Raw genomic sequence first — 25,714 nt, forward strand, 5'->3', positions numbered from 1 at the left:
AAGGAAAACAAAAGTAGGAAACACTGGGTCACAAAGGCATGTATTGTGGCTAACATAGGCACCATTTTGATTTAAATAAAACATTAGAGTTTTAGGAATAAAAGATTACTAAATAGGCATATGATAAAAGAAAACAATCAAAAGACAAGGAGGCAGCTCTAATGTAGATCCAAAAACAGGAAAGAGTATGTGGAGCAGATGTGTTTCATGTCCAAAATCCTTCAGTCCTAATGGTAGCGATAAACAGATCTGTGTTTGACTAAGGCCAGAATCATTGCTGTTAGCCATTATTTAATCTGAACAGCACTATACTCCTGTTTCCTTGAATTTTTCTAATGAAATTGATTCAGTTTTTGTAACTTATTTTACATTCGGATTTTATGAAAACAGGAAAACATACTTCCATAAAGTACAATAATGCCTCATACCTCTAAAGGTCAGATTTCTAGCAGCCTCAAAAATCCAGAAAAGTAAGAAGCTTTAAAAAAAAAAAGAAAAAATCAAGTGTCTCAAAATGTAAGGAAGCATCTCCAAAGCAGTGAGCAAAAACCATTGAGAAGCACCAGAGGTCTCAAGAGCACATGTTGGCTTACCTATGAGAAAGAAAAAAGCACCAATGAGAACAGACTCACAGGGGCACTAATGCATAAGAATCACCCATTTCCTCCCGTCTGAGGGGTGGAGAAGTACTTTGTATTCATTGTATATATATTTATGTATGTACATGTTATGTCCTCCATTAGCATATAAACTCTTTAGGGATACTATTTCACTTTTAACATTTTATCTCTAGCACTTAGCACAGCGCCTTGTATATAATAAGCTCTTAATAAATGCTTATTAGTTGATTGATTAGCAGAATCGTATTGAGGTACCATAAACTGGAATGTTTGGGCAATTTGTCAGTAAAGCTAGGAACACACCAGATCTTCTCAAGGAGAACACATGATACATACCTCTCTGTGTTGTCTTTAAAAAAAAAAGAACTATTAGTATCTTTTATTTTTACATTGTCTAAATTTTCCCATGTTCGCTTCACCTTCACTCCTCCCAGAGAGGAATCCCTTATTTGTTCTTTTTTAAAAAGAGAGGAGGAAGAAAGAAAAATCAGTAAAACAAATCAACACTGAAAAAACTGACAATACATGCAGTGTCCCACACTTTTGCAAACAAGCAAGAAGCATTTATTAAGCTCCCTACTATATGCTAAGTTCTATGATAAGTGCTGGGGGGAAAAGGAGAAAAAGGAGAAAAAAAAGTCCTGCTCACATGGAGCTCATAGTCTAATCAGGGAGACAGAATGCAATAGCTATGTACAAACAAGATATAAATGGATTAAATTGGAAGTATTCACACAGGGAAAGCATCAAGATTAAGGAGAACTAGGAAATGGTTCTTGCAGAGGTGAGTTTTTAGCTAAGACTTAAAAGAAGCTAGGGAAGTAAGAAGAGAGAAATGAAGAAGGAGAGAGTTCCAGGCAATAAGAATGCACAGAGTAGGATGATGGTAGTGTCATGTGCGAAGAATGGCAAGGAGGTCAGTATCACTAAATTATGGAATGTAAGGTGTAAGAGGATTGGAAAGGTGGGAAGGGACTTGGTTATGAAGGGCTTTAAAAGCCAAACAAAGAATTTCATATTTGATTATGAAGCTAAGAGAGAACCACAGGAGTTTATTGCATGGGAGGGGGAGAGAAGGAAGGAAGATAGTCAGATTTGCACTTTAGGAAGGTCAGTTTGACAACTGAGTGGAAATGTATTGAACTAGGGAAAGAATTGTGGCAGGAAGACCAACCAGTGGTCCAGGCATGAGGTGATGAAGCCCTGCACCAGAGTAATGGCAGTGTCAGAAGAAAGATGGGGACTTATATGAGAGATGTTATGTTCAGTAGGAACCACAAGGCTTGGGAACTGATGGGATATGGGGGTTGAGAGAGAGGGAGGAGTCAAGGATGCTCCCTTAGATTGTGAGCCTAGGTGAGTGGGAAGAGGACAGTACCCTCACTGGGTAATAGGGGAATTTGGAAGTCAGAAGGGTTTGGAAGGAAAGATAATAACTTCAGTTTAGGACATGTTGAGTTTGAGATGGTGAATGTAGGCAATTGGATATACAAGCCTGGAGGTTAGGGCTGAACAAACAGGTCTGAGAATCATCTGCAAAGAGATGATAATTAAGTACATGGGAGCTGATGAGATCAGCAAGTAAAATAGTAAAGGGGGAGAAGAGGGCTCAGAACAGACTCTGGGGGCCACCCACGGTTTTTGGGCATGTCTTGAATAAAGCTTCAGAAAAAGGAACCTTAGGAGTCAGACAAGTAGGAAGAGAAGAGATACGTAGGAAGAGAAGGAAGACAAGTAGGAACTAGAGAGAAGTAGTATATTAAGGAGAACGTGATGGATAGTGTCAGAGGCTGCAGAGAGGCAAGAAGGATGGGAACTGAGAAAAGGTCATTGAATTTTGCAGGTAAGGGCTCATTGGTAACTTTGGAGAGAGCAGTTTCAGTTGAATGATGGGTCAGAAGTCAGACTGCAGAGAGTTAAGAGAGTGAGAAGGAAGCAAGTAGAAACACTTAATGCAGATGGGTCTTCTTGAAGAGTTTAGCCAAGAAAAAGAGGAGAAGACATACAGGATGATAATTATTGGGGATGGATGAATCAAATGAGGGGTTTTTTGAGGATGGGAGAGACATGGGTATGTTTGTAGGAAGTAGGGAAGCAAATAGTAGATCAAGAGACTAATGGGAAAGTGGGTATTAGAGGAGGAAGCCTGCTGGAGAAGACTAGAAGGAATGGAATCACTTAAGCATGTGGAGGGGTTGCCAACTCCCCTACTGCAACCAGTGAATTGGGGGTTATGATTGAAAGTACAATCAGTGTTGAGAAGGGTGTACAGGGAAGTTGTATCATCAGGAGGGAGCCAGGTTTCAGGGAGTGCAAGAAGATGGAAGACGCATTCTTAACTGTGGCACAGACATTCCTGAGAGCATAGTGGAAGGGATGGGCAGATTGGAGTAGGAGGTGAAGGTGTAGGGAGGGGCTGGTTTGAGGAGAATGAGAATAAGGGAGCAGTGAGTGGGAGACAGAAAACAGGGTTTATACAATGATAGGTATAGGATAATAATCACTGTTGGGGAGAATATGATGGAGTTGGGGGTAGGGAGTATTGATCATTGAGAAATTATTTGTGATTGTTTATCATCTTCACTGAGGGGACTAGATACGGATGTGAGGCAGGTTGCTAGTGGAGAATAGCAGTGATTCTGGGCCCTTTCCCTATGTAGAGACTTGACCTCAAGGTGGAGTTTTCCCAAGGTATTAATTGGGAAGGGGGAGAGGCATACCAAGTTGCAAGGCAACTAGGATGGAATTTTGAGAGGCCTAAGAGGATGAGGTAGCACAATAGAATGAATGGCCCTAGCAGGAGCCTTCCAGTGATCTAGGCAAGGATTATGAAGGGTTTAGAAACAATTGAGCGAAGAGAAACTGGAAACCTATAATGTAAAATAGCCTTCTTAAGGAGTTTAGCTAAGAAGGGGAAGAGACACAGCTCAGAACACAGCCAACAGTGATAGTTGGATTAAATAAGGTTGGGGTTTTTTTTCCCAGGATTGAGAAGATATGAGTATGTTGGTAGACAGCAAAGGAGTCAGAAGATAGGGAGAGCCTGAAGATTAGAGATTAGGGATAAAAGCAAGGGTAACTTAATGGAGAGGATGGGAAGAAATGGGATCACTGTGAATGTAGAGTGGTTTGCCTTGACCAAAAAAAAAAGTGCGTTTTTTCATGCAAGACAGGGGTGAAAGAGATAGTGGAGGGGAAAACATGAGTGATATGAGATGAGAAGGAAGGGGAAAGAGGGAGGTCTCAGTGAATAGCCTCAATTTTCTCAATGAAATATGAGGCAAAGTCCTTACCTGAAAGTTTGGGGGAGTGTGGGATTTGGGGAAGGTATGAGAAGTTTGGAAAATTATGAGGTAAGGTCCTCAACTGAGGGGATAAGTCTAATCACATAGCTATAACACTAGTTCAGGAAGCTCATCACTTCTCACCTGGACTATTAAAATAAATTTCTAATTGGTCTCCTTGCCTGAAGTTTTTCCCCACTCCAATTTAGCCTCCACTCAGCTGCCAAACTTGTTTTTATAAAGCACAAATCTTTCCCCCCTCCCCCACTCAGCAAATTCCAGTGGTTTCCTAATACCTCCAGGATCAAATATAAAATCCTCTATTGCTAATTTAAAACTCTTCATAACCTGATCTCTTCCTTCCTGCCTTTTCAGGGTTCTTATACTTTATTTTTACATACCAGTGATGTAGGTACACTAGCTTACTTGCTTTTCCTAGCACATGACACTCCATTTCCCTTTTCCATGCCTTTGTCCTAGCTGTCTCTTCTTCCTCATTTCTGCCATCTTGTTTCCATGGTTTTCTTCAAGGCTTAGCTCAAAGCTCACCTGCTGCAAGAAGCCCTTCCCAATGCCCCCAGCTGCTAAATAGTTCTCCTTTCAGGTTACCTTGGGTCTACTCTCTCTGTATGTTTTATTGCTATTGATTTCCATGTTGTCTCCTCCATTAGAATGGAAGCTTGATGCCAGGGACTGTTTTTGCCTCTCCAGCTATTAACACACTGCTTCCTGTTTAAAGATGCTTGCTACAGGAGAGTGGACTGGCTGGACTACTTTCATGAAATTGCAAGCTTCTTTACTGATCCCCATCTTCCCGTGAAATCATAAGTCCATCTTCTAAATACCAGCATTCTACAGTATTACATACAGCAGTAAGATTTGGAATTCAGCTCCCTGCAAAGAAATTATGTAGGCTTTAAAATATGACCAACAAGGAACTCTAAGGAGACCAATTAGAAATAAAAGGTGTTATCAAGGAGATATTTGCTTGGAAGAGAGGATGGGCTGTTCAGATGGAGAGAACAAGAGATAATGAGTGAACAGACTTGTGCCCTTGTTACATTAGGAGAAAATAAGGATGACCTCCAGTGTGCTGAGACTCCCTGTGGCAAGCTTTTGATAAACTATGAAAGAGATCCATAGGATAGGCAGACATGAATAGGCCACATTCTTCATCATTAGAAAATCAGTGAGAACATCTACCTCACACTGTGAGGATTAAATGAGAGAGTATATGAAAGGTGTTGTGTAACCCTTAAAGGAGTATATAAATGTTAGCTATTATTCAGAGTATACAGATACCAGGTTAGGTTTATTCAGTTATGAAGAAACTTCTCTTTTTCAGTTATAAACCCGCTCTTCTTTTGAAATAGTGATTAGCATTAGTAATATTTCAGGACATCTTCAACATCTGTAATGTGATACAAAAGTATTTGCCATTTCTATTGGTTGTCTCTAGTACAGGTACTGCTAATACTACTATAGTTTGTTTCCTGTACTCATTATTGAAGAAAATGCTAAATTTTTGTTAGAAGGTAGTGAAAATGAAGACTTTTTTTTCCATCTAAGTTCACAGACCCCCTGAAATCTATCCATACCCACCTTGGGGCTCCATGGAACTCAAGTTAAGAGTTCTTGGTCTGTCTAGAAAACTCTAAAGATTCAACTAAAAATTAATTGAAATAATAGTTTCAACTAAGTTGCAGAATAAAAAAACACATAAATTATCAGCATTTTCATATATTACCAATTGTATTTATCAACAAAACCCAGCAGTAAAAGAGAAATCAAAATAACAACAGAATGTATAAAATATTTGAGCATCTACCAAGACACATAGACATACAATATATTACTACAAAAAAAAAAACTCAACAAAAATAATGATAGACCTGAAGAATTGGCTAAATATTGATGGCTCATTTTAGATCATACCAATATACTTCTTCCCTATGTGAATTGCTCCCCAGCCTAATTGGTCTTCCTAGTGCCTGGCACATAGTAGGTACTTAATAATGCTTGTTGCTAATTTGATTGCTTCTAGTAGGCATTGACTTATCTGTTCTACTAGATTGTAAACTTGAATCCAGAGACCATATATTATACATTTCTGTACACCCCAAAAGATTCCTTAGCATAGTATCTTTCACATAGCAGGTACCCAAATACTTATCAAATGAAATGAGTGCCAAAAGGAAACATTGCTTAACAGTGAGGATGTCTTCTCTGGTCTGTCAAATTTTCCCTGTAGAAAATTCTTAAAATAATAGTATTTTAGAGCTGCATGTACTTTATAAATCCTCTGGTCCAGCTTCCTCATGAGAACTGAAATCCAGAATCTTTAAACAAGTTGTCTAAGGTTACACTCTAGTAGGTTCAGATCGGGGCCTGGGGCTGAAATCTTCTGATTAACAATCCAATATGTTCTTTCTTTCATTGTCTACTTCTGGCTAATGTAAATTTTTATCTAATTTTGTGTTCTGGGGAGCCAAGATATTATTAGCACATAATATTTGTCTAAAGAAAAAGAATATGAAAATGTAAATGAAAACAACACTAAAAGACATCTGAATTCAGATAGCATGCAATGAGCAGTCTTGGTCCTGGAGAATAAATGTTGAAACCCTTCCCACTTCTCAGGTATTGCAGGTATATAATCATGCATGTGTTGTCAGATTTAGCCACTGTCATTCACTATTTTTTGTTGTTACAAGAGAATGTTCTGGAAGACCTAGGGCATATCAGTAAAAAACTTGTAATAAACAAAAGACATCAACAGAATTTTTAAAAATGAAAAAAAATGTGATGCTTTGTCCACTCTAATAATCCTAGACAAAGGGCAACAATAATAAAATTGTTTACTAACTTTCCAATTAAAGAACACTAATGCATTGCTCCCCTTCACTAAATTAGGGGCAACATGTAAGGAATAGAAATTGTTTTGTATTTATTTGTGCCAGTAATTATTTTTTCTAAAGGATTTACAGAAAGCCAGTGGAGATATCCAGTGCTATTAAAACTCAGTTTTCTTTGTAAATCCAGTTTTTCCTGAGGTGACTGATTCATAGTAAGCCAAGGTACTGAAGCCATGATTTTACTCATTTTTATCCCTCCCTTTTTTCTTTTTCATCAGAAGGGAGTAACTATTTTATTTGGGGAGCAGTGTACTAAAAACAATAAAATTGAGTGAATAAAGCAAAATGTCTAGATCCTCTTAAGGTTAATTGTCCAAAACAGAATCTAATATTTGCACAACTTTTGTTGCAAGTGTCCAGATATCTTATGGAATTGGTGTTTATTTAGTCAAGCAGTGACCTGATGAATTTATATTTTTGTTTTCAGGTTTTTTATTAAGAAAATCAGGTTAGCATCTGTTTGTTTTGAAAAATTATGTACTCAAAGCACAGCTCATTGATTTTAAATATATTTTTGTTTTTTGCATTTTTATTGCCATTTAAAAATTAATGGTCACAACTTTGTGAATGTCTTGTTTCTCTGCAGCTGTGGCTCTCCCATTCAAGTTTCAGAGGTGAAGCTGCTTTCATTCTCATCAGGGCAATTAACTGTTTTCCTCCCAGCGGAGGTTAAATCTATAGGGACAGAAACAGATCATGTCCTGCCTCTACAAGAATTAGCCATGAGAAGTCTGTATAACACCTATTACAAGTTAATAAAAGGTATATTGGATTTTTTTTAAATTTCTTACATTAAAGGGGGAAAAGGTTTTGTTTCAATTTCTATTTTAATGCATAATGTGGAAAAGACTATAAGTCTTCTGATGATCCTTTCATCCCTAATTGCAGACAGAGATAGCAATCCTATAAATGTCTTCATTTATAGAAGACAATAATAAGAAGTAAAAATTTGACTGGTTTAAATGCAAAAGAAATTGGAAACATTTTAGTCCACATGAAAAGACTTTAAACTGTTCACTGACTTAAGTGGAGAAAGACCAATTTTCAGTTGGAAAAGTAGTTGAAAAGAGTGTATCCTTAAGGCAAAATGGAATGCTTCTCCCAACAGTGCTTACTCCTAGCTTTTCAGCCTGCTCATAACTGACAATCTTGGTATTCATAAAGAAAAAGAAACATTAAGAGCCATTGGCTGTTTCAGAACAGCTTGACAACTGAGATGTTTTAGTTCTGCCCCAATTGAAAGTCGTTGTTGAAAACTGGCCCATGACTTTTCTAGTTCTAAAGCATGCACATGAGATACTCATGTTCAAATTCAACTGAAGGATTTCATGCTTTGGAAAATATTTGGTGTGTGTGGATTTTACAGTATTTGTGGGAGTGATACTCAGGATTCTTTCGGAAAACAATAGATAACATTAAAGAGGAAAAGTAGTTCAAAAGCCAGGTCTTTTAAAATCACTGACTTTTGCTTTTGTTATATAAAAAAGGGCCAGGCACATGTATTCATAGTTCATAGTAAATTTTAATATAGATCAAAATTGTTTTTAAAACCTAAACAGATTTAACTATGATGAAATTACAGTTTGCTAAAGAATTCTTGTTGAATCCTTATCCATAGAGAAAATATAAAGAAAATATCTAGGTAATTAGTGTTTGTTTTGAAGACAAATTCAAATGTATTTTAGGTTTCGTTTGATAATAGTGATCCATTAAAAATTTCATTTTTGTAAAAATTGATCATGCTTTAAGCTGCATCTTTAAAAATCTGTTTCGTAAAACTCAAATCAGTATTACAAGTACCATCTTTAATTAGTGACAACTTCTGGGAGAATTTGAGGACAGGCTAATTGATTAAAATTTTTTCTTTATTCTTTGCTTTCTTTATAATATTCCAACTTTTCCTTATGAAAATAAATATAATACAGTTTCATTTTTTAAACTAATAAGTAAGTAGCTTTAGTGAACTTGATAAATCATTGTTCAATACTAGTCATTTTTTCTGACTCTTAGAAATCTTTAATGCATTCTCCTGGTGAATTCACACCTAGAAATGTTTATATTTACTTCTATAACTTTTTATCTTTATTTTTCTTTCTTCTTATGTCCATAGGTATTATTTCTGGTCATTCTTAAAATGTGGTTTTTGTTTTCATCTTTCTGTTAAAAATATAGAAATACTTTCACTTCCAAATAGTGTCCATTTTTTACTTAAGACAAAAATGTCATAGCAAACAACAAAGAGAATAAACATGGTACCATTAATGAAGTTGAACATATTTGGTAATTAAGGAAAGTATCATTTAAAAAAACTGATGTTGATTAAAATTGTTCTTTTATTTTATTTATATGGTTTTATCTTATCTTCCAGATTTGAACTTCCTGTCTCCAATCTCATTACCCAAAAGTCTCCTGGAGCTGCTACACTGCCCTCTGGGACATTGTCACCGTTGTAGTGAGCCGATGTTTACTATTGTCTACCCAAAGCTCTTTCCCCTGAGAGAGACACCAATGGCGGGGCTGCATCAGGGGTAATTACAGCAAAATGTACACTGAGATTTCAGCCTTACACAGGGGTCAAATACAAGGAAAAACTTAGATAGAATAAAAGAATGTCATTTAACTTATCATCCTTAAAAGTCCACAATATGTTTTCTGAGATGTATCTTAAATGAAATGAGAATATTGTTAATATTAGCAAGACTAGTGCTATTTATCAGATCTTTTTTTGTAATATGCTGAATTTTTTTCAGCATGTTAATATGTAAACTAGATTATTCTTTATGTTTTTTCTTACTCATCTTTCATGTTCATAATAGCCTCTAGGCAGTCAGGGATGCCAAGAAAGAAAAAATAAGTTATATAAGATAGCTAACCCAGCCCTTTGGGGTAGTAGATATTACTAACCAATGAACGTGTGGCTCATCAGATAATCCACACCCTGGAATTTGCGGGGAGAAGGGGTGTTGGGTTTTTATTTTCTATTTTACCTCTTCAACCCTTCCTTAAGTGCCTTGATATTTGATGTGTGTTCACTAAAGAAAAGCACAGAGATTTTTAAAAATAAAATGCTTTATTAAAAATAACATGATAGTTTTTAATATGAAAATTTTTATATTTTTTTCAAATTATGTGTAAAAATGTGTAACTTTCATTTTTTTAAATTTTGAGTTCCAAATTCTCTCCCTCCCTACCTCCCTTCCCTACTCCCTGAGATGGCAAGCAGTTAGATATAGATTATACATATGTAGTCATGATATGACAATTTTTTAAACATTCACTAATATACCTTTAGCTTATGTATTTTATAGATTTAGGGAGCTGCGTTTAAAATGTTCAATTAATTAACTACTTCTATATTTCTAGACAAATTGAGTTTACTTTGTCTCATTTCAAAACTTTTTATAATCATCATTTTAATGCAATTCAGACATTCATGAGGATCTTTGTTGTCATTGCTGTGGATACTCATTCCATGTATACATGTTGCCACCCATCCATATATTTCTTGCTTGTTTCTGCAGTTAGCCTAGGCTTGTTTTTAGGTACAACATATAAATGCAATTCAAAATTGCCTTATTAAGGAAGTCTCATGTTACTGTCTACAGATATCACCACGTAAGATTTTTTTGCTGATATTTAATTAGCTTAAAATGCGTATACATTTATACCTTTCTTGTCTCTAATGCAAATATTTGTCAAAAATATACATTCTAAAAAGGAATATAATGGGAATCACGTCAAACGCACAGTTAATTTACATAACTATATGTGCATGGAAAAAAGAGAGAGAGAAATAAATAATATGGGCAATTCAGTCCATAAATCAGCGAGCATTTATTAAGCATATGCTGTGTGCCAGACACTGTGCTGGGATACAAAGATAGAAGTAAAATGGGCCTTGTCCCTGTTGGGGAGACCACAGCTACATAAATATGAATATTTAGACAAAATATATAAAAGACCATTTGAGGGGAGTCACTAGCATCTGGGAAGATCAGGTTAAGGACTCATGTGGTACTTGAGCTAAGATGAGGAGAGGCTGCATTCCAGACATGGGACAGAGGGAGAGGTACAGCTTGTGTAAAGGCACAAAAACAAGAGAGTGTTATGCATTTGGAACAGAAAGGTCAGTTTGCCTAGACCATAGAGTGAAGGAGGAAGAGTGATTTGTAATCAGGTTGGAGCCAGTCTGTGAAAGGCTTTAATGCCAAAAAAGAGGAGTTTGTGTTTGATCTTAGAGGAAATTGGGCGCTAGTGGAGTGTTTTGAGCAGAGAATTTTTGTTTTAGGACTAACACCCTGACAGCAGTGCGCTAGGTGGATGGGAAAGGGCAGAGACTTGAGACAGGAGGACCAGTGAGAAATCTGTGAAATAGGGGTGGCAAGAACTGACGAGGTCCTGAATTAGGCTTGTGGCCATGCTGGGGAGACAAGGAGTTGGACATGACTTACTCTGGAGGTAGAATGACAAGACTCAGCAACTAATTGAATATGTAAGGGGAGGGAGAACTAGGAGTTAAAGATGACTTCAAGGTTGAGCACCCAGAGGGTGACTGAAAAGCTGGTAGTCCTCTGAACAAAAATAGAGAGGTTTGGAAGAGGGAGGCTATGGGGAGCAAGGGGCTGGGCAGGTATGATGAGCAGACACGCAGAGTTTGAGATGCTTATAAAATATCTAGTTCAAAATGCCCAATTGGGAAGAAGGAAACAAGCATTTATTAAGTACCTACTATGTGCCAGGCACAGTGTTAAGTATTTTACAGATACTTCATTTGATTCTCACAATAGCCCTGGGAAGTAGGTACTATTATTATACCCATTTTACAGTTTAGGAAACTGAGGCAGGTAGAGGTTATGTGAGTTGACTAGTGTCACACAGCTAGGTGTATTTTTGAAACTAGTGAGGATACCTGGAATAAAAGAGGAGAGAATGGGAGATGATTTCAGGGACGGGAAGTTATGAAGGGGGCTATTTCACGAGTAGCTTATATATTCTCAGTAAAGCATGAGGTGAGTGCCTTTGGTGAAGGAGTGGCAACAGAGTTTGAGAAGCCACTGGATGTATTTGTGTCTCAGAGTGAGTTTGATATTAGAAACATCATTGTACCTTCTTGCTCTCCTAGCAGTCATCCCCTTCCCCCACCAATAGATTTCGTTATTCTCATCCTCCACCTACCTACCTATCCCCTAAACACTTCTCTGCATCAGGCAGAGAGAGGGGAAAGAAAGGGGAAAGAAAGAGAAGAGGGGCAATAACAGAGCGCTTAGCAGGTGAGCACTGGCACCTCATCCACTCAATTTTCAGGCCAATCTTCATCCCAATGTAACAATGCTTCTAATATCCTAGAGAATGTTGGAGACCTGCTATAGGAAACAGGTAATTTTAACTATACAGGATTTTTACCTCTCATTGTGACTTTAATGCCCACCCACAATATAAGATAAAATTTCAATATATACCATGCATAATTTGACCTTTTCCTACTAACTGTCATAATTTTTATATTAATTATTGTACAATATTATGATGATATCTTTATCTGGGACTGTATAGTCTCCAAGGTCTTTTCTTCGATTAAAAATTCTGTGAACTACAGGGGCGTTCTAAAGTTGTTTTTTCCAACCAAAACTTAGTCACAGTGTATTATGTTTTTGAATTTTTAGGACTAATTGCCCTGACTCTGCCCAAGTATCTCTTGTCATTTTTACCTGGTGTCAGTATACTTCTTTATAGGAGTTCTTCCCTATTCCTTTCTAATTTGTGACTTAATCTGCTGTGGCCTGGGAAGCCACATGACCAAGTTTGATAGAATTGTGTGATTAGCTAGAGGGCTAGAAGTGGTCTACCATAAACAAAATATATGAATTATATAACATCTATCCCTCCAACTCAGAATCCTTATTTAGTGTCTTTCAAGTTTGGGGCCGTATTTGTGATTGGTAAGGTTTCTGGATAATGAACTTCCAGATAAGAAAGATGTTAATGTATAAGCAGTTTTAATTAAACATTGATCGGAAAATATTGTGTAATATTTTCCATAGACACTAATAAGATGCCTCTTTTTAAAATTTGTATGTTATAGTATATTTTCTTATTAAAAAGATACAACCCAGGTTGATGAGATGAACAATTAGGAAATATATAAATGGTGTTTATTATCCTTCTACTTTCAAGACTATCTTTTTAAGAATCTTGCCTTTATCAGAGGTGTTAGTCCTTTAGAGCTATGGTGATCCTTGCTTACTAATGTGAAATAGAAATTATGAAATTCAAACAATAAATATAATCAAGGTGGCCCCCAAGAAGCTAAATAGAAAAAAAATTAGTACTTATTTTTTAAAAATAGATTTTCCCAACTACTTTTCCTATAGTAATCTTTTTTTTTTAAGTGAGAGAGACTTCCAGTATGAAATCACATTTATGTTCCCTGTAATGAGAGAGATGAAGAAGAATTCAATATTCTTTCATTCTGCAGCGGCCAAGCACATTTACATTTACATTTACATTTACCTCTGTCTGCTAAGGTGAAAAATACATCTCCAAAAAGCTACAAGCAATTGGATCCTGGAAGGTCAGATGTAGTCTTTTGTAACCTAAGAATATAGATTTAATACTAGTAATCGAGCAAAAATTAACATTTGCGGCATAGCACTTAAAACGGTGTGACATTTCAATGAATTCGACCAGCATTGCCCATTTTGTAGCAGAGAAGCTATAGATGCCAAGGTGCAAAGTAACTTGCCTAAGGCCACACGATGAGTTAATGGCTAGGATAGGGATTAAAATTGAGAGTTTGTGGCTTCCATCTCAGTCCACTAGGCCATGTTTCTTCCCATGTTGCCATGGAGATTGTAATAAAAGAATTCACTACAGTTTCTATCATGGTCATTTAGAGTACTTTCTTTTGTAATTAAAAACCAAATACTTATCTTTAAATCTCTGATGTCTTACTGCTGAAAATAAAATCAATTGTGTTCTTATGTCATATGCTATAAAAGGTTTTGATAAGTTTCATTTTTAAAATCACTAACATTTGTGTTGCTTGTCATAGAATAATATATTGGATCACCTAATATCTAAATAAATGTAGAAAGCTGGCATTTAAGACTCTCCCTCCAAAAAAAAATGTGTGTTATTCCAAAATACCAAATTCTAGAAAGTTGTTGACTCCAAACTAAATTTAACACAAAGAACTGTGAAGCAAAATGAAATACCAATAGCGTACATAAATACTCATCACTATCTTAGTCGACCAAACATCATTTAGTGTCCACAGCAGAGAATAACAATTAGCGAGTTAATGCATTAAACTATTTTAGACCGCATTCCCAAAACCAGTGTTAATTTGTTTCTAAGTAAAGAACTTCTGTTTTGATGCTACCAAATGAAAATGTATTTGGCATTTTATAAAGTGTTTTAATTGTACAAGTCACATTTCACAATTGGAACCTAAGTTAAGCAATTCCTTCTGTGTGCTAGCACTTCTGATTCAGGTAAATGGTTTTAAATAGGCAACCTTAAGAGTAGGTGTCCACTTAGCCCTAATTTTGTACGTTTATCCGATTTTGAATTTAGCCATACCATATACTTCCATATATCTACAGATATAAATATAGTATCACTTAAATGACCAAAATGATAGTGAAATGGGCTGATTTGTTTAATTGAGGTTTGTATGCAGTGAAACACTCCAGTATAGTGTGGTTCTTGTATAATTCATAAAGACTTATCACTAGAACTTTGTTGTCATGTATACACAATTGTACTGCTTACTTATTTTTAGGGACAAAAAATAATTTTAGAAGCAGAGGATTTTGTAAAGCACACCTCTTCAGATGAATCAATTATTATGTCAAAAAGTGAGAGAACTCATTAAAAATGCAAATACAAATAACTAATAATTTTATCTAAATAGTATAAACATAGAAAGACAAAATATTTTCCCTAAACCAAAAACAGGTGGAAGGATACACAAGTGTTTTTAAACAGGACACTTTATGTTTTATTTTACCTGTACTTATTTTCCCAAATATGTTACTCTTCATGTCTAGTGAGGGAACTTAACCATCAATACATACTTGAGAAACATGTATATATCACTTGTGAGTATGTCTCAGATTCTCTTGTCATTTATATCATTTTGTCTGTAATATAAATTTGACCTTTCAAGAGACTGTTGCTTTTAAAAAAGGAAATTATTACCTGAGTTTGGCATATTACACACATACTGGTTTGCAGCTAATTCAACCAAATTAAATTATATAAATGCTTACTCGAATATATATATATATATACATATATATATATATATATATATATGTATGCATTATATATATACATGAGGCAGGGATAATGCCTTTTTTGTTTTTAATTACTCAGTGAGTTTACAGGTACCTACATTTCTTATTTTCATGAAATCTAGTCTGTGCCAATCACATTCAGTCAGTAACAGTTCTAAAAATGTTGTTCTCATCTTCTTAATGGAATTTAAATGTGCCTCCCCCCGCCGCCCTGCCTCTGTTAGATTAGTCACTTCATCTGATCCAAAAAAATTTGTCAGATATTCTTCATACTATTTTTGCTACCTTGTATTCTTTACTACAGGACTTATTTTTTAACATAAAATTACTTCTGTCATGCATCACACAGCCAGGTGCCATAATTCTTATGGAATCATCCAGGGCTTTACCATCAAAACTATTCTTTTCAGCAACTGAACAGTTGGTGCCCTTGTAGCAGTATGTCTTGTTATAAGATCAAGAGTAACAAAATAATCTGAAGATCCTACTTGAAAGAAAATCTATAAGGTTTGGGGGCTTATTAGTACAAAAATGGAACCATAGCAGCAGTTATCTGAAAGGGATGATTATCCTATGAACACTGGGCCGTTAGTGAGTGAAAATCCTAACTCTTTGTAGATTTGGATTCTTTTACTTAAAGACTCTCTTTTTTAAAAAATCAAGGGTAGAGGTGTGAAATGTATCCCTTCTGTGAAATGATTTACAATTTGCATAATTATCTTAGAAGAAAGAAAAGGAGGTTTAGCCAGCAGACTCCCAAAAATGTAGTTGGCATTTCAGACTAATTTGTTTGAGACTTATTTCACTCACATATGATTTGATATAAACTTATAAATTAATCCTAGAACAGCAAATATGAGGACTCTGTTACTCATGATTAATGACTTAATGTAGAATCATTCTGAAGTAGTGATAGCTTACACAAAATAGTAGGAAACAAATTTATGTAATACCAAAAGTCTGTTTATTACTGGCTTAAAACATTTCAAACAGCAATGTTAAAGGAGAAAAATAGAATTCGTTGCATTTGTTTCACTCAAGCAGATGTATAATCTTTCCAAAGATATGTTTCTGAATCTCTTGCTGAGTCTCTGCAGTAGATACTTTTCTGATCATAAGCAATGTTAGTTTATGAAATAAAAACAAGTTCCAAAGTCTAAATTTGGTCAGAAGCCAAAAAATCTACATAAATGTTATTTTAGAAATGCTTTCTTAGGAAAGCTGTGTGACTTGTAAAGAAAGCAGTATTCCACTTGTTCTTCATTAGAGATTCTGATTATCAGATTTTCAGCTTAAGCAGACTGTATATAGATTGTAGATCTTTTTCAAATTGGTCATATTGTTGAAATTTAAAATGTCATAGATGTTTAATATTTCCTACACAAATTGTGAGGCTACTTCTATATAAATTGTCTTTTCTCTTATAAAGTTTAGTGAAAGTATTATCTAAGTCTGAAATTTTAGTTGAATTTTATTGTGAGAATAGCTTGCTTGTGTTTATTCATTATAATGACATTTTTGAAGTGTGCAATAAAACTTAGAACCCTCAATTAATTTGAATTTTTCTACTCTAAAGTAAAAAAAAGAGAGAGATGAGAAATCAAGCTTTTACCAGGAATTTATTCAAAAAGAAAACTCCCAAGTACTTTCTGTATTTCTTAGCGTCTTTTCATATTAATCCCAATTTCTAATATCTAAATTACTGTACAATAGTCAGTGTTAGTTCACTTTTCTACCCTAGGAAGTAAGCCACAATGACGATAATTTAATCTTTATTAGTTGAGGATCGAAGTTTTCATTGATAACTTAAAGTCATGGGAGTAAGTTAGATTAGTAGGCGAGAGACTATAGAGAGAAAAGAGAAGAGTGCCAAAGATGAAGCCTTGGAGATAAGAGGATGGAGAACCATCAATCAGGACAGAAAAGGAAGAGAACCATGAGAATAAATAGTCAACAAGACCAAGGCAAGAAAAAATTATTAATTGGGAGGAAATGGTCAACCATGTTGAATGCTCTTGATAAGTCAAAGATGAGGAGAACTTTTAAAAGGCCATTTTATTTGGGAAGGGAAGAAGGTAATAGCATTTATTAAGCCTCTACTATGTTCCAGGCATTATGCTAAATGCTACAAATATTACCTAATTTGATCCTGACAAAAATACTGTGAGTAGGTGCTGTTGTGATCCTCATTTTACAGTGGAGAACATTGAGGCAGACAAGTTAGGTGACTTGCCCAGGGTCACACAGCTAGTGCGTGTCTGAGACAAGATTTGAATTCCAGTTTTCCTAACTCCAGGCCCAGCGCTCCATCCACTGCTCTACCATTTGCTGATAAAAATGTTACTGTTGACCTCAGAGGCAGAAGTTTCAATAGAATGATAAGGACAGAAGACAGATCACAAAAGATTAAGGAGTGAGTAGATGAAAAGGAAGTAGGGCATAGAATATTTCTAACAGTTTGTTAGTGGAGAGATAGCAGCTTAAGGAGGGTAACAGTGTTAAGTGAAGAGTTTTGAGGGGTTTTTTTTTTAGGATAGAACATAACTTTTATACTTAACTAACAACAGGACAATCCCTCAGGCCCCTTCTAGAGCCCATTCTTATTTTAGACATGGGTCTAATAAGCATAATTATTTTATTTTGCAGCCAACAGCAGACTAGAAGCACCATGTTAGAGAATAGTAGATTTTAGCAGTGGGAGAATCTTAGAAGCCTCTAGTCCATTGGTCAGCAAATTGTGGCCTGTGGGCCCAATCCAGGCCACTGCCTGTCTTTATATGACTGACAAGCCAAGAAGAGTTATTTAGCTCTTGGGTTGTATAAAGACAGGCAGTGGACCAGAGTTGGCCTGTGGGCTATAGTTTGCCTGCTCCTGCTCTAGTCTATGATATCATTGTACAAAAACTGAAGCCTAGTATTTACAATTATTATGATGTACCTACTAGGTTCAAGGCACAGTATAAGGTGTTCAGTATGCAAAAACAAAATATTAAACTGCCTCTGCCCTCAAGAAACTTGCATTCTGCTGCAGAGGTACACAGTTTTTTAAAAAAATAAATATATTAATGAGATAATGAGCCAAGAGAGCAGTCCAGATAAAGGGTGGATGGAATGTGTGAAGCAGTAAAGGATACTTTTAGTTCAGAGGATCAGGGAAAACTGCACAAAGCTGTACAAAGTGTAGAGCTCCTTCATTCAGGTTTTTAAATGTGCCATTACAATCTTACACTGCATTCATAGAAATGAAGTATCCAGTTCAAGCAAGGTAATAAATTCAACTGTTCTCCACACTAGTTAGACCCTACAAGAAGTATTTTCAGTTAGTCAACAAGCGTTTATTAAGCACTTACTGTGGGGTCTAGTACTGTGCTAAGCATTGTGGATACAGAGAAAGGCAAAAACAAATCCTCTGACTTCAAGGAATTCACATTCTAATGGAGGAGACAGCATGCAAACAACTCTATATGTACAAGATATAGATAGTGAAAATGAAAAGTAATCTCAGAGGGAAGGAAAGGGGAATGTGAAAAGCTTCTTGTAGAAGGTTGGATGTGAGCTGTGTTAAATTAAGCCAGAGCGGAGTGGTGAGGAGGGAAGGCATTCCAGTCTTGGGGGACGGCCAATCAAAAGGCATGGAGTTAGGAGATGGAGTGCCCTGTGAGAAGAATGGAGTACATGGAGGAGAGTAAAGGGTAAGAAGATTGAAAAGGAAGAAAGGAGCCAGGTTGAGAAGGGCTTTAAAAGTCAAACAGAATTTTATGTTTAATCTCGGAGGTCATGGGGAGCCACTGGAGTGTTTTAAGTAGGTAGTGACCTGGTCAGACCTGTGCTTTAGGAAGATCATTTTGGCAATTAAATGAAAGGTGGACTAGAATTGGAAGACATTTGAAGCAGAGAGACCAAGCAGCAGGCTATTGAACAAGTTCCAACATTAAGGTGACAATATCTTTATAAGGGTGGTGGTTATGTGTTTGGAGAGAAGGGGTTGGTTATGTGCAAGAAATGTTGTTAAGATATAAATGAAAAGACTTAACAATAAACTGGATATATGGGAGAAGTGTGAATGAAGAGTCAAGGGTGACACCAAGCTTGGTGACTGAAAGGATGGTAGTACCTGGGCAGGAAAAGGAGGTTAGGAAGATTGGGGACAGAATTATTTCTGTTTTTGACAGGTTGAGTTTGAGATATCTATCTGTGTGTCATCCAGTTTGAGATATCTGATAGGCAGTTGGCTGATATAAGGTCTTGGGTACCAATTAAAGAGGATGTAGACAAACTTGAGGACAAATAGGATAAGTTTTCTGGAAAACATATGAGAAACAGATGACAAAATCGGAAATGTTTACACTGGGAGAAAAAAAAGCAAGGGAATGTCATAGCTGCCTTCAGATATTTGAAGGGCTATCACGTGGAAGAGAGTATAGACTTAAATCAGTAGCTCTAGAAATTAGAACTAGTACAAGTGGATAGAAGAGAGATAGACTTTGACTCAGAAGGAAAACTTTCCAACACTTAGAGCTGTCCAACAGTGGAATGAGCATAATTACAAAAGCAAGTTCACCATCACTGAGTGTTCAAGCAGAAACTAGGTGCCCAGTCCTCTCAAATGTTGCAAAAGAGATCCATGCCTTGCATGGAAAGTTGGGGCAGATGATTTGTTAGGTCCCTCCTTGCTGACTCAAAAGAATCTGTGATACATTCCTCCTAGGTGTTCTGGGACCTGTAAAGTTGATGAAAAAGTGTTTTAAAAACAGTTTTATTCGAATATCATCATCTCAGTTCTGTGAAACAAGCATTTGTTAAGCACTCTTTGCAAGGCACTTTAGTAGGCCTTGGTCCTACACAGATAAAACAAAATTCAGCCCCTACTTTCAAAAGAGTTTATATAATCTATGAGTGGGTGTAACACTTAGATCAGTAAATACAAAATAATTTGAGGTGAGAGATAGCATCAACATCTAGAGAGGTTCTAACACCTCAATCTATTAACTTTTTTAAAAAAATGTTGATAACTATATTTCAACTAAATTGATTTTGTTTGTAATCCTAGGTGTTTTATTTTATGCATTTACAAACATAATTCTGAGAAGGGATCCATAGGTTTCACCAGACTGCCAAAGGGTGATAACAAAAGAACTCCTAATCTAGAATAATAAAGTTAAGCCTTGAGGGAAACTAAGGATTCTAAGAGGCAGGGGTGGGGAGACATCATACAAATTCAAATGCTACATTGTACACACTTGCCTAGCTGGGAGTGTTCTCTATTGTGTCACAAAGTGACATTATTTCTCAAAAGAAGCCTCTGTCATGTGATCAATCCTTCATTTTTTTTTTTAAAGGGAAGTTAGAATATACCAAAGAGACTGGTCGTCTCTGAACTGTTAACTCAGAGACAGTGAAATAATTACTAACAACAGCAACAAAAACAAATACAAATGAATGTATTTTTTTACATTCATTTTTTTAAAATTGCCTCACCTTATATTTTAACAATGAGCAAGTGTTTGTATTACAAGAAATCTAATTTACTTTATCTTCAGTTGATATGTTTTCTCTTTCCTTTTTGTTTCTTCCAGGAGGACAACTGTGAGTTTTGTAGCTTACTGCTGCTCCACCCAGTGTCTGCAGACTTTTGACCTACTGAGTTGATAAACACTTAAAACTACTCAGGAGTGTTGCCAGCTTAAAGCTGTATTAGACTGCATATCCCATTGGATACTGGAATACTGTTTATGTGCCAAAGCAGCAGAAGTGCCCAGTCAGGAACACTAATAGGCACTTAAATCTTACCCTATCAAATTTGGATGAACTGCAGAAATCTTTTGGAAATGTAATGATTGAGCTGTAGAGGTAGAATGCATTCTCCCCTCCTCCCAAGTTGGAATATAATCCAAAAAATTTTAAGGAGCTTTGGTCTCCAGTGTTTTTCTTTTTATGTGAGTGTGTCTCATATGTAAGCTATTTAGTTTGATGCGTCTCCCTGAATCTAATTTAAAACGAGTTCCAGTTCCCTGAAGAACTGCAATTTGATAATATAATGAAATTAATTTTTAAACACACATACTTCCAATGATAAGCCTGGTCTTCTCTGCTCTCTGTTCCCCAGAAGAAAACTGCCACGATTCCCTCAAATGAAACTTTGTCAGTGTCTCTTAGCTCTTCCTTACCACGCTGTAAAGAACCTCACTGTCTCATTAGGAAATGGGTTTGTGTTGAAGCCTACTTGTGGGATAGCCTACTTCTCAGGTTAGGCTCCTCTGAAAGCTCACCAGGGAACTGATTGTTTAGCCTGTAGAAAATCATGACTTTGTTTTTATTTATGCAAGTTTATTAATAAGAGCCTTAAGCTTGCCCTTTTTTGTGGTGGAAGTTCTTTATAGAGAAGATGCTGATAATAAATGCACCTTTTAATATTAGAAAACAGCCCATTTGAATATAAAATATTCTTATACTCCAGGATGATATTCTTAGAGAGTTCTGAGGAATCTTTGAGTCTTAAAAGGATTAGATCCCACAATCTGCAGATTTAAACGTTTTCAATGAAGTGAGAAAGGGAAAGACAACCATACAAATATGTGGCATTCAGTGCCCTTTTTTGTGTGGTTCATGATTAAATCTGATCAGTTTTGGATTTTTTTTATGTGGGAATAGCAGTCCTCAACCTATATATGGTAAAACTAAAAAAATATGCAGTATCATTTTTCTATATTGTCCTATAGTATATTTTTATTAATATATTATGTTTTAAATTATCTTAATTTTTACCCATAGCTGTGTTTTTAAAATGCCACAGGGAAAGTGCAAAGATCTGCAGTTTGATTTTTACAGAAAGATTATTAACTGGTAACCCCTGAGAATATGCCCTGGCAATAGAAGTCCTCTTGTGCCACACATCTCTGCTCTTCTTTTGAAAGTGTGGTGGCATTTTAAATATGTCTTTGCTGCCAGGTGTGCATTTTGGTTACTGTAAAAGTATTTTATTCTGCAGTTTTCAAAAGGCAAGACTAGAAGGTCAGTTTTTAAGGACTAACCACAGGCACTCACATTTGAATGGCCATGTTCATTTTCAAAGTACCTAGGAGCTTTAGATTTTATTTGGTTTATGAAATTTTATTAATTGTCCTATATTTGAAATGCTAGGTTTTAACAGTGCTGAAATCCTACACAGTTACTGACAAATGTGTGATCTTTTCACAATAACACCACCTGCTCTCCAGAAAGTACTTTGGAATGATGAAGGCAGAAAGAAGCCTGACATGTGTGTTCCAACTTTATTTGCACTATTCTTACTTTCCTTTTCCTTTTCCTTTTCATAACTTGGTCTTTTCAGCTTTGGCATTTCAAAAGCATAGAGTATAATAGATCTGAAGATCAGTATTGAAACTGCAGCATGTGCCCTGGACACTTCTTTAGGAACAATTGAGGTTGTGGATGTAACCTGTTACATGTACATATGTTAGTGGGTGAAAAATATGGCGTGATGTTTCACAAATGTGATTCAGGCCTTGGTGGCTGGTGCCATGTGTCTAAGTGACTATAGATATGTTGCAGCATCTTATTTTTTTTTCCACAGCCATATGTCAGGAGTAAGTAGCTTTGAAGTGGAGATTTGTGTCTATGAAATATACTGTCCTGATATTCAAGAATCAAGTGAAATTAAAGGTCCATTATTAACATTGGTTTAATTAGACAATAATAACAAAGTGCCCAATAACCATACAGCTTTCCTGCATCTAAATTTAGTACTGGCCTTTGAAAGCCGGGAAAGATGCCTAACAGTACCAGCCCTTGTGGAATTTGAACTTGTAATTGCTGGTATAGATCCAGAATTTAATTTATGAAAAATGGGTATAATAATTTGTCTTCCTTGGTGCTGTCGGGTATGAAAATTTAATGCTAGATTCCCTGCTGTTTATTTTTTTCCTCTGCTAGACATAATGTTATATCCTGGGAAATAGTGCCCTCCATGCTGTATTTTAGAATTGTGTCCAATACAGTGCAAAGAAAAACAAATTCATGTACATATTTTAGATTTTGTTTTCTTGGATGAGAGTTCATTACAGATTGGGCAATTTAAAAAAATTAAGAAAAGAAATTATGTGATAGCTAACAACAGCCTAGTGAAAATCAAGGCACTTACATTTTTATTCAAATAACTGCATTAGTGATCAAGTGGTTACCAAAAAAACCATTTGAAACAAGACCCTTAATGCTCTGTTGCTTTGAAGGGAACTAGTTTTAAACTGGCCTTCTGTTGATGTGCCCAAGGAAGTTTATTTGAGGAGCGTCAATTCACAGACAAAAGTTCAGTTGCTCAGCTATTGTACAAATTAAATATCAGTCTTTAAAGAGAAAAGTATATAGGAGGTTGATACAGTAAAGGTATGCTCTGACTGATTGTATCTTAAATCCCTATGTCATCTCCAACCCATATCAGTTGTCTTCAGTGGGGCATCTGTGGTAAACTTACCTTTTGTTTGCCAAAGAAGTACTTCATGTTAGCTTGTCTGACTAGTATAGAAAATACTTCTCTTATTTCAAGATGAGCATAGTGATCAGATTATGGGCCACTGCATGTCATTCTTTAGGGGGGAAAATGCATTCATCTTTGCTGTTCTGAATTTAAAACAGAGTAATGAAATAATGCTACTGAGACTTTCAAAGCTAGTTTTTAATATGTCAACAGGAAAATCAGGTTCATGTTTCTTTGATTGAAAATCAGGCATTCTTTCTACTATGAAAAACTTAAATCACAAAACATTACTTAAGTAGTAGTCAAAGTATCTTTTTCTAGATGATTTATGTACGAGAATTCTTAACTAGAGCAACACTAACCCAGCTTAATACGATTAAACATTAAAATGTAAATTACTGTGGTGAATTTGTAAATACACTCTCTTCAAGATGTCTCTTTTTGAGAATATTTCTATACAAAAGCCTGACCACTTCATTTTTCTGTCATCTTAACGCTTTTAGTTTACTCCTACTTAACTGCTAATGAGGCCTCCTTAAATACTTGCTAGAAGTTCAAAGAACAAAATACTTTATTTTCTCCTCAGAAATGATGGATTTTTTAAAGCTACATTTTTAAAAAACAGCTTTGTATTTCTTTCAGAATTATTCTCACTATTCCAATGCAGAAACAAGTTTACCATCTTATTAGCTGATACATACTTGAAGGTGACATGATAAAATGGCCAAGTGAGAATTCTTGACAAGAAAAAGAAACCTATTTTATTGCTGAGGAAACCTATGTTATTGCTGTCTTTAAAAGCAGGATAGCATGGTACCTTAGGCTTTGTACATAATACAACCAAATGTACTAGTGCATTTGACTACAGTGCAGACTACTAAGCTAAAGGACTTGGACGTAATTAGTAACATTTTTATATGCAATTAAGAATTAGATTTGCAAGGATTTAAGATATTTTCTTCTTTCACTCACCTTACCACAGAGGCCTGGATTATCACTGCTTTCACTGTTTGCATTACAGAATATCAGGTTCTAACTGATTTACACAATGAATTTTGAGAACCTTTAATAACCCAGGATTTTTAATTTTTGTATAACAAAAGTATTTTCTAAGAGTACATTGGTCTTTTGAAAGACATTATGACATTCATTTGGGGTGTATACATTTATTTCTGAAACACATTAACTGTACCCCTTTTTGTTCCCAAAGCTGCTATTGTGTTGAATAACTATTGAGCTTGAACCCTGTGATTGCTTAGAAGTGTAAATGTATTTCCTCTTCATTGTCTTAACCAAGTACATTTTGTAAAATGGAAAAAAAACCTACTAGATGTTTAAATTAAAGTCAGTGATGCAACTTACTGTACATGTTTGTTAATAAACTTTTTGGATAGTTCATCTATCTATAAAAACAACATGAAAGGAACTACTGGTATGGTGGCTATTAAACTTAAGGACTGTAGCTGAACTGACATGATGTGCCGTCCTTATTGGTCAAATACTAAGCCCAGGCCATTACTTCTGTAATTAAAAAAACAAAAACAAAAACACATAGTCAAGATCAGCTTCACTGATTTAATCACTCCATTCCTTGATTATACAATTGCAGTTCAACTAGAAACTCCCAAATATTTGAGTAAAAACATGTGCAAATGTGTTTTGAAATATCCAGTGGGGTATGGGAAGGTCAGTAAATGTATTGTTCCTGTTTGGTCATTTTAAGTCATATCTGACTCTTCATAACCACATCTGGGGTTTTCTTGGCAAAGATGCTGAAGTGGTTTGCCTTTCCTTCATTTTACAGGTGAGAAAACTGAGGCAAACAAGGTTCAGTGACTTGCCCAGGGTCACCCAGCTAGTAATCATCTGAAGCATGTCTTCCTGACTAGAGGCCCAGTGCTCTGTGTGCTCTGGCGCCACCTAGCTCCCCCATATCAATGTACTTATAGTTTGTATAAACCTCTTTGTACTCAATCATCACTGTGTTCCTGATTTTTGCACATATGGTTTAATACCCTTGGATGATAGGATCGTTGATCTAGAGGTGAAAGGGAGGAATCTTAGAGATCCTTGAGTCCAGCCCCATCATTTTTTGCAGATGAGTGAACTGAAGGCCAGAGAT

At 35.8% G+C, this 25,714-nt stretch overlaps 1 protein-coding gene across 1 annotated transcript in view; it reads left to right on the forward strand.

The window, feature by feature from the left end:
* Positions 1–24,953, forward strand: part of LRRC28 (leucine rich repeat containing 28) — a 188,392-nt gene extending 163,439 nt beyond the window's left edge. The window contains exons 8-10 of the mRNA XM_020964020.2: positions 7,406–7,581; positions 9,188–9,347; positions 20,696–24,953. Of these exons, the coding sequence (XP_020819679.1) occupies positions 7,406–7,581; positions 9,188–9,347; positions 20,696–20,768 (409 nt within the window). The 3' untranslated portion in view covers positions 20,769–24,953. The remainder of the gene's footprint in view (positions 1–7,405; positions 7,582–9,187; positions 9,348–20,695) is intronic.
* Positions 24,954–25,714: the final 761 nt, after the last annotated feature.

The sequence above is a fragment of the Phascolarctos cinereus genome, unplaced genomic scaffold (genome assembly GCF_003287225.1).
Source record: "Phascolarctos cinereus isolate Bilbo 61053 unplaced genomic scaffold, phaCin_HiC Scaffold_3;HRSCAF=262, whole genome shotgun sequence".
Classification (NCBI taxonomy): domain Eukaryota; kingdom Metazoa; phylum Chordata; class Mammalia; order Diprotodontia; family Phascolarctidae; genus Phascolarctos; species Phascolarctos cinereus.